Raw genomic sequence first — 17,765 nt, forward strand, 5'->3', positions numbered from 1 at the left:
ACTTAAACACTTTAGTAGAATGAGATGCACCCTCTTAGTAGGGTCTTTCAGTGGCAGGGTCTGACCTGGGTAGGAGTCTCCGGATTGGCTGTTTGGTTGACCCCATCCCCAGATGACTTCGTCGTGTCACGCAGACAGAAAGGGTAGGGGGTGTCTGTGTTTTCAATGTTCTCCTTAATGGCAGTCTGTGAAGCAATAGAAAATAGCTGCTTCAGAACTGCGGTCACTGCACCTACTATTAGAGTTATTGAATTTCCTAAATTAATTTACCAGCCGTCTCTGGACCCTTGTGTGGGGCCGCCGCTCACAATCCAGAAGATTCCGTGGGCCAGTATGAAGCTGTAAATAGAGCACTCAATGTAATGTGTGGAGATACTGTTTACATTTAAGAATATTGCATTTTCTGTAGCTTGTCATTTCGATACATTTGACATAACCCAATCGCATACTTCAAATATAAGTTAATTGAGGAAACACAGAATGACAGAAACATGACAAGCAGACTTACAAGGTAAGGGCGAGGTTTCAAAACCCTTCTGCGTATTTCGGCACCATCAACACGGTCCATTTTCTTCGGAGAAACAGCACAGTGGAGACAAATTCATATGAATGTCTCCTACATCCTCGTCTGTAGATATACATCTACATATATACATCAGATATACAGCTGGAAAAGTGACAAAAATGACGTCACTGTCACTGATTGTGACGTTGTTGATGATGACCTCACCCTAAGAAGTTGTTGTGACCTGAATATTCAATACAATATTAAAACGTTATTTTCCCCGTGAGCTAACTTGTTGTCCTCCACGATGAAATCGGGGAGAGGAGTATGGATCGGTCTCTGTCCTTTCATATGTCACAAAATTCTAAAAAAAGTCCCACACTTTATCTCTGACACCACTGGGACAATTTTTACGAAATGTTGGTGAATGATGCGGCCTTGCATACAGGTGCGGCCTTTATAAAATGACACTGATTGGCCCAATTTTTACGAAACTTGGGTGAATGATGCGTCTTGCCATAGAGATTGTTAGAGGTTTTGAGGTGACGCCATCATCTCATGATGGTGCGGCTCAAGTGATAGGAGGAGAGGAGAGCGCACCTCAGACCGCACGCACCTTTTGGACAATTGACTGTTTTCTAAAAATACTGTCAAAACCTTGGAAATGAATCAAATACGCACTACAAGCTCCGATAACTTTTCAGTCACCAATTCACCAATTCAGTCACCAATTCATACAAGGAGGGGCGCTTCATCAGAATCAGAATCAGAATTATTTTAGAATTCTTTTATTAAGTATATTTGCACATACAGGAAATTGACTTGGTGAGGTTGGTGCATGGACATAAAAAACAAATAACATTAGCTATTTTTGCTAGCAAATAGCAAAAACAATATCATTCGTGGGCGACAACATGTTTACTTTTAAACAAATCATTGAAGTCTGCCCCCAAATGCAACGGTTTTTACTTTAAGTAGAATATATTTAAAAGTCATTGAAATTAATTGATGATAGAATAACCAAATATTAGGCTATTAGAGTACAATCTGATGAAAACATGCACAGCAAATCTGAAATCCGAAAATCAACGCCAACAGTGTCGCCACTGTCGTCAGATCCCAAGATTTTCGACTGTCACGGGTAAGTGGCGTGTCCATAGGTACAGTCGCATGCGCGTCTCCTTGGCCCACTCTCACTGTCCTGTTAATCCCAAACTAACCCTCAAATACTTGGACAGCTTTGAAATAATCCTGTAAAGAACTTTGAAAAAATACCGTAAAAAGAATGAAAGGCTATATTAGCCTACTGTAAAATACTGACTGCTTTCCCACTTTGTGACAAGGACATTGTAAAAAACATGAATTACAATTATTAAAGTGACATTAAAATATAAAATGTATATCAGTCGGCAAATGGGGCAAGTGGAGTGCTTTTTGTGGTTCTATGGTTGGGTGTAAAATTCTAATCACTTTAAAATGCTAAAATTAACAGAGGTTAATAGGCACCAAAACTTTCAATCTATAGAACCCTACTGCTTGTTGAAGCTAGAAACATAAAAACAACTTCATAATGTTTAAATGAATAACCCTGAAAAAGCTTTTGGATAATTACTACAGTACAGGATAATCAAAGTTTGCATAAATTAACATGGAATGAACAATGAAGATGGCTGCAGTACAGGCCTGGCAGAGCATCTCCAGAGAAGATCAATGGGTCGCCGACTTCAGGCAGTTATTGCATGGATTGTTGACTAAATACTCAACATGAGTGCTTAATTTGGACATTATATGAATATGTCCCATTACTTTTGGTGCGTCTTTTTTTTTTTTTTTTTTTTTTTTTTTACATGAATTGACAGTCAGTCTCTTCCGTGTGCTGAGAAAATGTCATGACTCTAAGACCAATCAAATTAGTTCAAATCGCCTTGTGAGGATTCTTAAGTCCACTGTGCCTGTCAAACCTGACAACTCCACAGCTCTGTCATAGCTTGTTAATGGACAGGCTGATTCATTGGGATTGACAGGTTTGTAAAATAACTTAATCATATCCGATCTTTGTTTAAATCATATAGATTCACTATACACACTCTCAACTAAACTTAACCTACCAATACAGTTGTATTTTCAATAAGTGTTCATGTGTATTCTATTAATGGGGAAGAAAACATATTAATCTGCCTATAAATCACTGTAAACATTCATTTTAATGTCAACCTCTAGAACCGGATTCCCCAATGTTCTACCTACCGTATATGTTGTTACTGTAACATTGTTTTTTTTAGTTTTTTTTTTACCAGTGCTTGTGATTGCATCATTTGTTTGTGTGTTTTAGGCGTTTATGTCGGTGTTTATATTTAAACAGCGTTTTTTTAACACCTTTGATTAGTAATGTGCCTGTGAGATTTGAGCCATCATTAAAAAGGTTATTTTTTTGGTTATCTAGCACGGCTAATATAGTCTCTGTGGGCTGGGTCACACAGTGTGTGTGTGTGTGTGTGTGTGTGTGTGCGTGTATGTGTGTGTGTGTGTGTGTGTGTGTGTGTGTGTGTGTGTGTGTGTGTGTGTGTGATGTAAACACTGTAGACAGGTGGAAACAATCAGGCCTACAGGCCTATTGTGAATATTAGTTGTTTTATAATGTGGCACTGCAGTTTTTGTGGTCTAACACTCAGTGCTTGTCTAGTGTTGATTGTTTGTATGTGTTTGTCGTATCAGATAGATTGGCAAAATCAAGTGTATTATCGCAGCTCATGAATTACAGAGATGAAGCGTTCAAATGGTTTAAATATCAGGTTACTTTAAAGAGGACCAACCGACTCCTATGATATGTTTTGACCTGACGGCCAGCTGCAACTCTCCTTAAAGTGCCCGCCTGAACTTTCGTAGACTCGTAGACACGAGTGCAGTTCGGGTCATTCATTTTCAGCTCTGGCACCACAAGTTCATATTTCATGTGCAATGACAACAATAAAGACAATGACAATGACAATGACAACAATAAAGCTGTCATGTTGACATGCTTTTATTCATATTATTCTGTGTGTATATATATATAGTGGGGCACCGCACCGTGAGAGGGCTACCTTGACGGACACTGAGCGCAACAGAACAGACAGAGTTGGCGGTACAGGAAATAATAAAGGATTTTTATTATGCTCGGTACTTGATAGGGCAGGGGGAAGGTGGAGAAAATAACTAATGTTCTTCCCAGATCGGGGTATCTCACTCGAGCTGGCCCGGCCTTGTGGAAACACAAAGACAGTGATCAGTCTTGCTCCCTCCTTGGGGTGTCTCCCCCGCCCTTGGTTCATGATGATGTGAGGAAAGTTTGCAATCGGCAAAATAAATCGGAGTAATTCAGACTCAGGATACGTCCTTGTATTTTCAGATAAAGCTCAATGGACAGAGCAGTAATACAGATTTTTCACAGGTTTAGCTGGACTGAACCTTGAAGCTTTACACCTCAATCCAACAAACTTTCTTCAGGAACTTTCTTCTAGTTACATTACAACATTACATCATTACAACAACACAGATTTTCTGGACAATCTCTGTGGGGCATCTCTCTGAAGAGAGAGGGGGGGGTGTAGTCCTCTCAGTAAACAATGTGTTGCATTGGTACAGGGGGAGGAAGGAGAGGGTGTAATGGGTGGGGGAAGTGAGGAAGAGGGGAGGGAGAAAGGAGAGAGGAAGAGAAGGCTCAGAGATAGATAAATAAGCCGGAGATGGTGATGTTAGTCAGAGTTGTTGAGGAAGCTCAACTGACCTCACCCTCTCCTCTCTCTCTCCCTCTCCTCTCTCTCTCTGATGGAGATCTCAGAAGGCCAAGGCCAGGGAGCTTCCCTGTTCTGCTTCCCTTTACTCAACTCCTCCTGCAGCAGGAGTCGCGTACGCTCCACACCGGAATACGTCCTGCTCGGCCTGGTCCTGTCCTCCGTGTCTCTGCTGACCGTGTTCCTAAACATGCTGGTGATCATCTCCATCTCCCACTTCAAGCAGCTCCACACCCCCACCAACCTGCTGCTGCTCTCCCTGTCTCTGGCAGACCTGCTGATGGGACTGCTGGTCATGCCCGTGGAGAGCCTCCGCGTCCTCCAGTCCTGCTGGTACCTAGGGAGGCTGCTCTGCGCTGCCTCTCTCTACACCCTCTTCGTGCTCATCTCAGCCTCTCTCAGCCACATGGTGCTGTTCTCTGTGGACCGCTACCTGGCTGTGTGTGACCCTCTGCTGTACCAGGCCAAGGTCACCCTGGGCAGAACAGTAGCGGCCACCACTCTGAGCTGGGTCTTCTCCCTCCTCTACAACGTTTTTATTATGTTGGACCACCTGATGGAGCCAGATGCCTTCGGCTCCTGTCACGGAGAGTGTGTGGTGGTTATAAATTACACCTCTGGGGTGGTAGATCTCATGGTGACATTTATTGCCCCTTGCACTGTTATTGTAGTGCTCTATATGAGAGTGTTCGTTGTGGCCATATCTCAGGCACGGAGCATACAGTTTAAAGTTGTTGGTGTCAAGTCTGGTATGGCAACTGTGGCTGTGAAAAAGTCTGAGAGAAAAGCTGCGAGAACTCTTGGTATCATTATATTTATGTTTCTGCTCTGTTTCTCGCCATATTTCTGTTTCTCTTTTGCTGCATATTCGTCATCCTCTTCAGTTGCACTGATCTATCTGTCGTGGGTGATGCAGATTAACTCTTGTCTCAACCCACTGATCTACGCGTTATTTTATCCCTGGTTTAAAAAAGCAACTAAACACATCCTGAGCCTGAAAATACTGCAGACATCATCCTCATTATTCAATGTGCTCAACAGTTAGAGGTCACATGCTTTATGAAATATCAGCCATGTTTTAGTTTACAGTCCTGTTACCAGTCCTATTATTACCATGCTATAACTAATGGTGCAAATGGACTTTGGGACACATTAAGGGTCTTTTTGCACTCCCAACAACACAGATATGTAAAACGGGCTTAGATGTTTGCATGTTTCTTTGTAATGTACACACTGTGCGTGTGAGTGTGTATATGCATGTACTCATGTCTGCAGTTTTGTGGATCTGTAGATATGTGTATGTATATACATGGATACTGATGCCTGCAAAGTATTATATTAGAATCAATTTTTGACATGTTTGTATGCATTCATGCACGTTGTGTGTCAGTGTGTATACAGGTGCCGTTCATAGTAATAGGTGTAATGTGATCTTACTTATTGTGTGTGTGTGCAGGGAATATATCATATTTATAAATATTTATTTATAATATAATATTTGCGGGAATATGTAGGCTGTCTGTATACATGTTTGAATTTGATGTGTATGCATGCATAGTGTTGGGCTCTTTAAGAGAGTCCTCTAAATATCTGTAATTGTAACTGTAATAAACTACACGGCTACGTCACCTTTTTGTGTCATGAATCAAAGTCAAAGTCAAAGTGGCTTTATTGTCAATTCTTCACATGTCAAGACATACAAAGGAATCGAGAGGACGTTTCTCACTCTCCTGCGGTGAGACAGATAAAGTGCACAGGCACAACAGATAAGACAAGACATACTAAAAGTGAAACATTCAATGACAGACAATAAAATAATTTAAACAGTGCAAAAGAACAGTCAGTAAAGACAGTAAATACAGTAAATAGCAGCCAAATGCTGGTAATAATAATAGTGCAATAACACAGGTTCACCAAAGTGAGGATAGAGACATGATTCCACTTCAATAAGAGTTGACTTTATCAAGTGAGATAGTGGAGCTGTGGATGGAATAGTGAAAGCTGAAAGGATTGGATTAAATGACTACTGCCTAAAAACGCTTCTTATAGCCATCAGTGAGCTCCATTCTTTCCTCTCTTCAACTGCAAACCGCTCCAATCCTTGTTCCTTCAACCAACTGCAATCCCAAATATACGATACAACTCCTGCATGTTTAAAACACTAATACAGCAATCAACCAGATACAATTCATTTCAAATATTTTATTCTACTAATGTCTTTTGAAGGAAGTGGTAGGTGGGTATGTGGTAAGTAGGTAGGTAGGTACTGTATGCACAGGTGTGTGTGTGTGTGTGTGTGTGTGTGTGTGTGTGTGTGTGTGTGTGTGTGTGTTGGTATGGCTTAAAAAGGTAGGTAGGTGGGGTTGGGAGGGAGGTAGATGAGTGTATAGGTGTCCATTACGCCAATTTGCGCAGCAGCCACCGGATAATCCTGTTGTCAGAAATAAACACAGTAGTTACCAACAGAATGTAAAGACCTATTACTTCCTTGTTATGATACCACCCCTATTAACCCTACTTTGAATTTAGTCATCACCTTTCCTTCAGACTCTTTTTGCCTGGTTTTTTAACTTCTTTCTCAATGTCCTCATTGATTGTTGCCTCCTGCTGCTTTTTCCCTGCCTTCTTCTTCTTTTTGCCTTTCACTTTCTGAATGACGAGGACAGGACAACACAAGCTTTAGATGACTGTAACTCTTTGACTTATTGAGCTGAAAATGACTTGCTTTTCCCTTCCCATAATTTCACCGTAAATGCTAAGTGGAATGCTTTTCACGGTCCGACTCTGTCACCCCATTGAAGTTGAGATTTAAAACCGTTAAGGTTAGGTAAGGGTTAAGGTTAGGTTTCGGGTTTAGGGTAGGGTCATCCCAAGGATTCCACTTAGCATCTACCATCATTTCACTTACCTGTGGGGCGGGGGCCACGCCCACGACGGCCCCCCCAGTGAGGAGCTTCCTGCCGCTCTCACTCAGGTTCATGATGGGCGGCAGGCGGGGGCTGCGGCGGTAGGGGAAGTACTCCACGTCAGGAGGCGGGGCCATAGGGCTGTCTACGTGGAAAGATCGAAAATCGTCATCGTCAGCGATAAATGGTACCACAATGGTGGTTTGAGCATCATCGTCTGCTGTGTTGTAGGGCACTGGGGACATAGGAGGCTGGCTACTCTCTGAGAGCCTGTCGTGAGGCTCATCCTCTCTCCAGCACGCTCGGCTCTGTGGGGGTAAAACACAAACAAATTAGACTTAGTCATACCAGTCTTGAGCTATTGTATCTGTCTGTCCTGTCTTTATCCATTTGAAACATACTGTCGTTTTTTTGGTACATCATTTGCATTTCTTGCCCTTTACAGCATATTTATCTATCCACTCTATTCATAATAACTTTTAATTTAGAGATTTAAACTTACAAAGCACTGGGCAGCTTTCTCCCTCTTGGCAATCAGGACCTTGTCCCTGGCCAGCTTCTCCATGGCCATTGTGTCCCAGGCTTTGGCAATCCTCCCCACCATCTCTTCTCGGAGCCTCTTGCAGGCCAAATCCAACTCCTGCAGCTCGCTCTGCCTCTCCTCCATGTTGATCACCTCCACCTCCTTCACCCGCTTCCTCCTGAAGAGCTTCTCCCGCAGGCCTCTCAGACAGCCGTCCGCCCTGCCTGGGTCGCTCTCCTCCTGGCGGTCCTCGGTATGGCAGCTCCAGTCGTTGAGGTCTGGGTTGCTGTCCAGGCCTTTGCTCAGTCTCTCCAGGTACAGCTCCATGTCGCGCTGCAGCGCGACCATTCCCAATTGGATGACCTGCAGGGTCTCCTGCTTGGCTGCGGTCCACATGACCTCCCTGTCCTGCAGCTCCTTGCAGGGCTGATCCAAGAAGGGGATCAGCTCCACCTCGCCCGAGGTCTTACTTGCGGCAAGCAGATTAAAAGCTGGGATCTGGGTGGTGGAAATAAAGGATTAAGTAAGTAATTAAGAGGTGTGAAGAAAAAAATATGTGAAGATTGTAAAATAGGCAATATACAGTAACAGTGAAAATGAAAGACTAAAATGAAAGATACCCTTGGTTCATCCGGAAGGACTATGACGTCTTCATCTGGGAGGCCGTCGTCATCGGATTTCAAAGACTGTACAAGAGAGGTCCAGTTTCGGTCATCATCCATACATTCTCCATAGTCAGAAGTTACATCGGACATCGCACAAAGAATGAAGGGATGGAAACAAATCTGCTTACCCGCAATTCAGATTCAGTGCCAGAGGACAAGGAGTGAGCATCATCCTCAGCCTCATCACTCTCTGTCGCCTGACTCTGCCTCCCTTTCTCATGTTCAACCTGAAGAAGGGGAGAGACATTACTCTCAAAAAGTTACAGCAGACAGAGAAACATGGAGTTTAGCAGTTAACTTAAACAGTACATCTCAATGGTCTGTTATGGCTTCCTCTCTTCGTCCCCTAGATGCCCTGTGTGAAAGAACTGTTCGGATATGAAAGCAGAATCCACCATATTAGTTTTTATCAGGGCCGTGCACAGACATTTTGGGGGGCAGGTGCTCAAGCAAAACCAAAAACATAACAAACAAATGATAGGCCTAAATAACGCAGACAACGTCGTTTTAATGATAATTACACTGGCTTTGCTCGCGAGTACCGAGGCTAGTAATGACGAAATTACAGCGTGAAGGTGGCAAGTCCTACGGACCTACTTCATAGTTTTTTTTAACGGATATATAACATAAAAAGTAAGTGAGTGTTGTTTAATCGTGGTTTCATAATTAAAACAGTGCCTACCTGAGTGATATCATTCACGGTAACAGAACTGGGGCGGGGATGCGGTGCTTTTCCTGACAAGTTGTATTCGAAATGACGGAAGATGCGAATGTCGGGGGGGGGGGTACTTTTTAAATTGATACGGTGTATTTTTTCGTGGGTACTACTATACATGTCCCTCTTTATATTTTATAGAATTTGAATAACAAATAAAGAAAAAATAAAATACATTTAACACCAGCCAAAAAAAGGGCACTTTTTGACTCTGAGGGCAAAAGGGCTGGGGCTCAAGCCCCCCTTGGGCCCTATCTGTGCAAGTGCCTGGTTTTTATCTTGGTGTCCTGTGTGTTCTCAGGTTGAGGTGAGGAGACAAGAAGGGGGAAACTTAAACACTTTAGTAGAATGAGATGCACCCTCTTAGTAGGGTCTTTCAGTGGCAGGGTCTGACCTGGGTAGGAGTCTCCGGATTGGCTGTTCTGTTGACCCCATCCCCAGATGACTTCGTCGTGTCACGCAGACAGAAAGGGTAGGGGGTGTCTGTGTTTTCAATGTTCTCCTTAATGGCAGTCTGTGAAGCAATAGAAAATAGCTGCTTCAGAACTGCGGTCACTGCACCTACTATTAGAGTTATTGAATTTCCTAAATTAATTTACCAGCCGTCTCTGGACCCTTGTGTGGGGCCGCCGCTCACAATCCAGAAGATTCCGTGGGCCAGTATGAAGCTGTAAATAGAGCACTCAATGTAATGTGTGGAGATACTGTTAACATTTAAGAATATTGCATTTTCTGTAGCTTGTCATTTCGATACATTTGACATAACCCAATCGCATACTTCAAATATAAGTTAATTGAGGAAACACAGAATGACAGAAACATGACAAGCAGACTTACAAGGTAAGGGCGAGGTTTCAAAACCCTTCTGCGTATTTCGGCACCATCAACACGGTCCATTTCTTCGGAGAAACAGCACAGTGGAGACAAATTCATATGAATGTCTCCTACGTCCTCGTCTGTAGATATACATCTACATATATACATCAGATATACAGCTGGAAAAGTGACAAGAATGACGTCACTGTCACTGATTGTGACGTTGTTGATGATGACCTCACCCTAAGAAGTTGTTGTGACCTGAATATTCAATACAATATTAAAACATTATTTTCCCCATGAGCTAACTTGTTGTCCTCCACGATGAAATCGGGGAGAGGAGTATGGATCGGCCTCTGTCCTTTCATATGTCACAGAATTCTGAAAAAAAGTCCCACACTTTATCTCTGACACCACTGGGACAATTTTTACGAAATGTTGGTGAATGATGCGTCTTGCCATACAGGTGCGCCCTTTAAAAAATGACACTGATTGGCCCAATTTTTACGAAACTTGGGTGAATGATGCGTCTTGCCATAGAGATTGTTAGAAGTTTTGAGGTGACGCCATCATCTCATGATGGTGCGGCTCAAGTGATCGGAGGAGAGGAGAGCGCACCTCAGACCGCACGCACCTTTTGGACAATTTACTGTTTTCTAAAAATACTGTCAAATCCTTGGAAATGAATCAAATACGCACTACAAGCTCCGATAACTTTTCAGTCACCAATTCACCAATTCAGTCACCAATTCATACAAGGAGGGGCGCTTCATCAGAATCAGAATCAGAATTATTTTAGAATTCTTTTATTAAGTATATTTGCACATACAGGAAATTGACTTGGTGAGGTTGGTGCATGGACATAAAAAACAAATAGCATTAGCTATTTTTGCTAGCAAATAGCAAAAACAATATCATTCGTGGGCGACAACATGTTTACTGTTTACACTTGTTCACACTTGTAGCGCCAAGAAACTAAAATAGATGTCATTTAACGAGGACAAGTTTATATTCTCTGCGGAATACATTTAAACAAATCATTGAAGTCTGCCCCCAAATGCAACGGTTTTTACTTTAAGTAGAATATATTTAAAAGTCATTGAAATTAATTGATGATAGAATAACCAAAGATTAGGCTATTAGAGTACAATCTGATGAAAACATGCACAGCAAATCTGAAATCCGAAAATCAACGCCAACAGTGTCGCCACTGTCGTCAGATCCCAAGATTTTCGACTGTCATGGGTAAGTGGCGTGTCCATAGGTACAGTCGCATGCGCGTCTCCTTGGCCCACTCTCACTGTCCCGTTAATCCCAAACTAACCCTCAAATACTTGGACAGCTTTGAAATAATACTGTAAAGAACTTTGAAAAAATACCGTAAAAAGAATGAAATATTATAAGAATGAAAATATAATAAGATATTAGCCTACTGTAAAATACTGTCTGCTTTCCCACTTTGTGACAAGGACATTGTAAAAAACATGAATTAAAGTGACATTAAAATATAAAATGTATATCAGTCGGTAAATGGGGCAAGTGGAGTGCTTTTTGTGGTTCTATGGTTGGGTGTAAAATTCTAATCACTTTAAAATGCTAAAATTAACAGAGGTTAATAGGCACCAAAACTTTCAATCTATAGAACCCTACTGCTTGTTGAAGCTAGAAACATAAAAACAACTTCATAATGTTTAAATGAATAACCCTGAAAAAGCTTTTGGATAATTACTACAGTACAGGATAATCAAAGTTTGCATAAATTAACATGGAATGAACAATGAAGATGGCTGCAGTACAGGCCTGGCAGAGCATCTCCAGAGAAGATCAATGGGTCGCCGACTTTAGGCAGTTATTGCATGGATTGTTGACTGAATACTCAACATGAGTGCTTAATTTGGACATTATATGAATATGTCCCATTACTTTTGGTGCGTTTTTTTTTTTACATGAATTGACAGTCAGTCTCTTCCGTGTGCTGAGAAAATGTCATGACTCTAAGACCAATCAAATTAGTTCAAATCGCCTTGTGAGGATTCTTAAGTCCACTGTGCCTGTCAAACCTCACAACTCCACAGCTCTGTCATAGCTTGTTAATGGACAGGCTGATTCATTGGGATTGACAGGTTTGTAAAATAACTTAATCATATCCGATCTTTGTTTAAGTCATATAGATTCACTATACACACTCTCAACTAAACTTAACCTACCAATACAGTTGTATTTTCAATAAGTGTTCATGTGTATTCTATTAATGGGGAAGAAAACATATTAATCTGCCTATAAATCACTGTAAACATTCATTTTAATGTCAACCTCTAGAACCGGATTCCCCAATGTTCTACCTACCGTATATGTTGTTACTGTAACATTGTTTTTTTTATTATTTCTTTTACCAGTGCTTGTGATTGCATCATTTGTTTGTGTGTTTTAGGCGTTTATATAGGTGTTTATATTTAAACAGCGTTTTTTTAACACCTTTGATTAGTAATGTGCCTGTGAGATTTGAGCCATCATTAAAAAGGTTATTTTTTTGGTTATCTAGCACGGCTAATATAGTCTCTGTGGGCTGGGTCACACAGTGTGTGTGTGTGTGTGTGTGTGTGTGCGTGTGTGTGTGTGTGTGTGTGTGTGATGTAAACACTGTAGACAGGTGGAAACAATCAGGCCTACAGGCCTATTGTGAATATTAGTTGTTTTATAATGTGGCACTGCAGTTTTTGTGGTCTAACACTCAGTGCTTGTCTAGTGTTGATTGTTTGGCAAAATCAAGTTTATTATCGCAGCTCATGAATTACAGAGATGAAGCGTTCAAATGGTTTAAATATCAGGTTACTTTAAAGAGGACCAACCGACTCCTATGATATGTTTTGACCTGACGGCCAGCTGCAACTCTCCTTAAAGTGCCCGCCTGAACTTTCGTAGACTCGTAGACACGAGTGCAGTTCGGGTCATTCATTTTCAGCTCTGGCACCACAAGTTCATATTTCATGTGCAATGACAACAATAAAGACAATGACAATGACAATGACAACAATAAAGCTGTCATGTTGACATGCTTTTATTCATATTATTCTGTGTGTATATATATATAGTGGGGCACCGCACCGTGAGAGGGCTACCTTGACGGACACTGAGCGCAACAGAACAGACAGAGTTGGCGGTACAGGAAATAATAAAGGATTTTTATTATGCTCGGTACTTGATAGGGCAGGGGGAAGGTGGAGAAAATAACTAATGTTCTTCCCAGATCGGGGTATCTCACTCGAGCTGGCCCGGCCTTGTGGAAACACAAAGACAGTGATCAGTCTTGCTCCCTCCTTGGGGTGTCTCCCCCGCCCTTGGTTCATGATGATGTGAGGAAAGTTTGCAATCGGCAAAATAAATCGGAGTAATTCAGACTCAGGATACGTCCTTGTATTTTCAGATAAAGCTCAATGGACAGAGCGGTAATACAGATTTTTCACAGGTTTAGCTGGACTGAACCTTGAAGCTTTACACCTCAATCCAACAAACTTTCTTCAGGAACTTTCTTCTAGTTACATTACAACATTACATCATTACAACAACACAGATTTTCTGGACAATCTCTGTGGTCCTATCCCCACCCCTGTTACACTCCAGCGTGAAGAATTTACAGCAGGGCATCTCTCTGAAGAGAGAGGGGGGGGTGTAGTCCTCTCAGTAAACAATGTGTTGCATTGGTACAGGGGGAGGAAGGAGAGGGTGTAATGGGTGGGGGAAGTGAGGAAGAGGGGAGGGAGAAAGGAGAGAGGAAGAGAAGGCTCAGAGATAGATAAATAAGCCGGAGATGGTGATGTTAGTCAGAGTTGTTGAGGAAGCTCAACTGACCTCACCCTCTCCTCTCTCTCTCCCTCTCCTCTCTCTCTCTGATGGAGATCTCAGAAGGCCAAGGCCAGGGAGCTTCCCTGTTCTGCTTCCCTTTACTCAACTCCTCCTGCAGCAGGAGTCGCGTACGCTCCACACCGGAATACGTCCTGCTCGGCCTGGTCCTGTCCTCCGTGTCTCTGCTGACCGTGTTCCTAAACACGCTGGTGATCATCTCCATCTCCCACTTCAAGCAGCTCCACACCCCCACCAACCTGCTGCTGCTCTCCCTGTCTCTGGCAGACCTGCTGATGGGACTGCTGGTCATGCCCGTGGAGAGCCTCCGCGTCCTCCAGTCCTGCTGGTACCTAGGGAGGCTGCTCTGCGCCACCTCTCTCTACACCCTCTTCGTGCTCATCTCAGCCTCTCTCAGCCACATGGTGCTGTTCTCTGTGGACCGCTACCTGGCTGTGTGTGACCCTCTGCTGTACCAGGCCAAGGTCACCCTGGGCAGAACAGTAGCGGCCACCACTCTGAGCTGGTTCTGCTCCCTCCTCTACAACGCTTTCATTCTGTTGGACCAGCTGATAGAGCCAGATGCTTTCAGCTCCTGTCACGGAGAGTGTGTGGTTGTTATAAATTACACCTCTGGGATGATAGATCTCATGGTGACATTTATTGCCCCTTACACTGTTATTGTAGTGCTCTATATGAGAGTGTTCGTTGTGGCCATATCTCAGGCACGGAGCATACAGTCTAAAGTTGTTGGTGTCAAGTCTGGTATGGCAACTGTGGCTGTGAAAAAGTCTGAGAGAAAAGCCGCAAGAACTCTTGGTATCATTACATTTGTGTTTCTGCTCTGTTTCTTGCCATATTTCTGTTTCTCTTTTGCTGGATATTCGTCATCCACTTCAGTTGTACTGCCCTATCTGTCGTGGCTGATGCAGATTAACTCTTGTCTCAACCCACTGATCTACGCGTTATTTTATCCCTGGTTTAAAAAAGCAACTAAACACATCCTGAGCCTGAAAATACTGCAGACATCATCCTCATTATTCAATGTGCTCAACAGTTAGAGGTCACATGCTTTATGAAATATCAGCCATGTTTTAGTTTACTGTCCTGTTACCAGTCCTATTATTATCATGCTATAACTAATGGTGCAAATAGACTTTGGGACACATTAAGGGTCTTTTTGCACTCCCAACAACACAGATATGTAAAACGGGCTTAGATGTTTGCATGTTTCTTTGTAATGTACACACTGTGCGAGTGTGTATATGCATGCACTCATGTCTGCAGTTTTGTGGATCTGTAGATATGTGTATGTATATACATGGATACTGATGCCTGCAAAGTATTATATTAGAATCAATTTTTGACATGTTTGTATGCATTCATGCACGTTGTGTGTCAGTGTGTATAGTCATAGTAATAGGTGTATCCCTGTGTGTCAGTGTGTACAGTTCATAGTAATAGGTGTATGATCTTGTGTGTGTGTGCATACATAAATGTAGGTGTGTTTGCTTTTGCATACAGTATGTGCATGTACCATAGTATTTAGTAGCATTTGCGGGAATATGTAGGCTGTTTGTATACATGTTTGAATTTGATGTGTATGCATGCATAGTGTAAATATACTGTTACGGTTCCCCCTCCTAACCAACCCTCAGGCACCGGCTGCCATCACTGGAGCGTCTTCCCAGTCGACAGCGCAGCTGGACCCGATCCCCAGTCAACGCACCTGCAACCCATCCCCAATCAACGGCCTACTCAAACCCTGCCTGAGCTTCAGTCCAGTGCCAGAACGTACTGTGACCATACGGTAACCTCTTGAGTATTCTCATCGCTACGCTTCAGCCTGCCAGTGTTTTTCCTTCCGTCTCCTCATCGTTGCCTCACCCCTTTTCTCCTGACTGATTCTGCACACTTAACTGACCTCAATGGGACGTTTAATGCAAAATATCTTGTTGAGTGTGCAGATCTTAAGTCTGAATACCGCAGTCGTAGAAAAGTTAACCATTTGTAGATTATTATGTATACTTTGTTCATGTATTCATTAATTTAGATCAGTAAGTAGATGTTTGAACCGAACAGACATTGATGTACACATATATTCACTAGATATGACGGTTAACAAACAATGTTTAAATGTTTATGAAGACTCAAGTGGATATATGTCCCCTACAGGTATGTCAAGGGAATGTTGGAGTACTACGACACTGGATCGATGAGATCTTTGACAAAGGATTCCTATCAAACACAGACGTTGCAATTTTATGTCACATTACCTCATTGTCACCTTTGAATTTGTTATAATAATGACACAGAAACAGTGTCAATGAAAAGACAACATAAATTAGTGTGGCGCATGTGGAGGACACCGTAATTAAATTAAATCCTATAGAAGAACTGTATGTCTCAATTTTGGGAAATTCTAGGGATGTGACATATTTCTAGTTGTACAGTCAATATGAGTAACTTATATCACCTGATTTCCTCAGACTCAATTTAACTTATTGAGTGATTTGTTGATGACATTTTTGCATTTCAGCTAATTTTAACAGTGTCATAGCAAAGGGTCTGAATACTTATGTACATGAGGTATTTCTGTATTTCAATTTTAATAAATTTACTGAAATTTAAAAAAACCTGTTTTCACTGTGTCATTCTGGGGTATTGTGAGTGGATTGATGGCAAATTCTTTTAATTTAATCAATTTTAAATTGAGTCTATAACACAACAAAATGTGGAAAAAGTGAAAGGGTCTGAATACTTTCTGAAGGCACTGTATACCCAAACCAAGTCGAAGAAAGAAACAAAGCACTAACCACACATCAGTGAACACAGAGAAGGGGTAAGTAGTGAATACATATATATACACATATTGAGACTTTTAATTGGAAGGATGAAACTAATCAGAATGATTAACAGCAACCTAATTCTGCAACCTTTCCTTAAAGTACAGTAATTAATAGAAAACGAACAACATTGTGACCCAGGTCCTATGGTCAGGAAGGGTTAACTGCTCTATAGATGAGGTTGGTGGTCAACAACTCCCCAACCCCAGCAACCATTCCAACGGTAATCCAGGAGGGATGTCCCGTCCTATTCAGGCCCGGCATTCCACATGCTTTAGCTAGCTGGGCCTGGCATTGCACCATGCCACAACTCTGTTATTGTCACCCCAGGGATACAAACATGTCCAGGGCTTTCCACCTGTGTGCAGATCACTGCGCAGAGTGACCGGGTATTGGTATGCCCAATCACAAAGAGAAGAATGCTGTTTGAATGGGGGCCAACCCCAAACGCTCTGAGATATGCCAAAACAAATGCATGCGAAAAAACGTTATATGAAATGATAACACTGCATATTTTGACATATCAGTATAGTCTCTGACAATGATTTGTTCATTTTGGGGTATAAAGACAAGCAAAACATGTAGAGTTGCTAAGATTGCAATAATTAATATTTTTCATTACCAGTGCTTGACTGAATGGTGTTAGCGGTGCATATTCAATGGCTGGGTTCGGTCAGTGCTGATCCGTGGCGATGCCATACCTGTTGCCAGCGGTCAAACTGTCAAAAGTTAACAAAGGCCCCCCCAGGAGAGAAAAACAGCTGCTAAATGGTCAATTCTGGTGGCATTTGAGAGAAGAATACAGCCACATTTTAAAGGTTAGGGCTAGTTCACCCTACTGTAAATACATTTTCCATGACTTTACTATATTCCAATTCCATATGTTTTCCACATCTTGTTGAAATCTGATAAAATGCAGCTGCTAAATTGTTAATTGAAGTGACATTTGAGGGAAAACCAAACCTTAAAGGAATGCTTCACCGTAAACACGGTAGTCCTAGCAATTTTCAATGATTTTCCATAGCTTTTTTTTTAACAGTGTCATAGCAAAGGGTCTGTAGGTTTTCTTTTCAGATTAACTAGCGTTTATCTTTAAGTTGGCTCAAAATGACCTTACTCATTTTAAAGTTTTGTTATATGTTGAGACGAGGCTTTCCTAGTTGGGAAAGCCGGGGG

General features: G+C 42.1%; 2 protein-coding genes across 2 annotated transcripts; both read left to right on the forward strand.

Moving 5' to 3' along the window:
• Window positions 1–4,312: 4,312 nt before the first annotated feature.
• Window positions 4,313–5,323, forward strand: LOC310818013 (trace amine-associated receptor 13c-like; the record flags this gene model as incomplete). The annotated part of the gene is made up of 1 exon (XM_083688770.1): window positions 4,313–5,323. One exon carries the CDS (start codon window positions 4,313–4,315, stop codon window positions 5,321–5,323), a length of 1,011 nt encoding a protein of 336 aa, XP_083544896.1.
• An 8,470-nt stretch (window positions 5,324–13,793) lies between these two features.
• Window positions 13,794–14,804, forward strand: LOC310818014 (trace amine-associated receptor 13c-like; the record flags this gene model as incomplete). The annotated part of the gene is made up of 1 exon (XM_083688771.1): window positions 13,794–14,804. The coding sequence occupies one exon, from the start codon at window positions 13,794–13,796 to the stop codon at window positions 14,802–14,804; it is 1,011 nt and encodes a 336-aa protein (XP_083544897.1).
• Between the last annotated feature and the right edge of the window lie 2,961 nt (window positions 14,805–17,765).

Source organism: Argentina silus, assembly GCF_951799395.1.
Source record: "Argentina silus genome assembly, chromosome: 17".
NCBI classification, from domain to species: domain Eukaryota; kingdom Metazoa; phylum Chordata; class Actinopteri; order Argentiniformes; family Argentinidae; genus Argentina; species Argentina silus.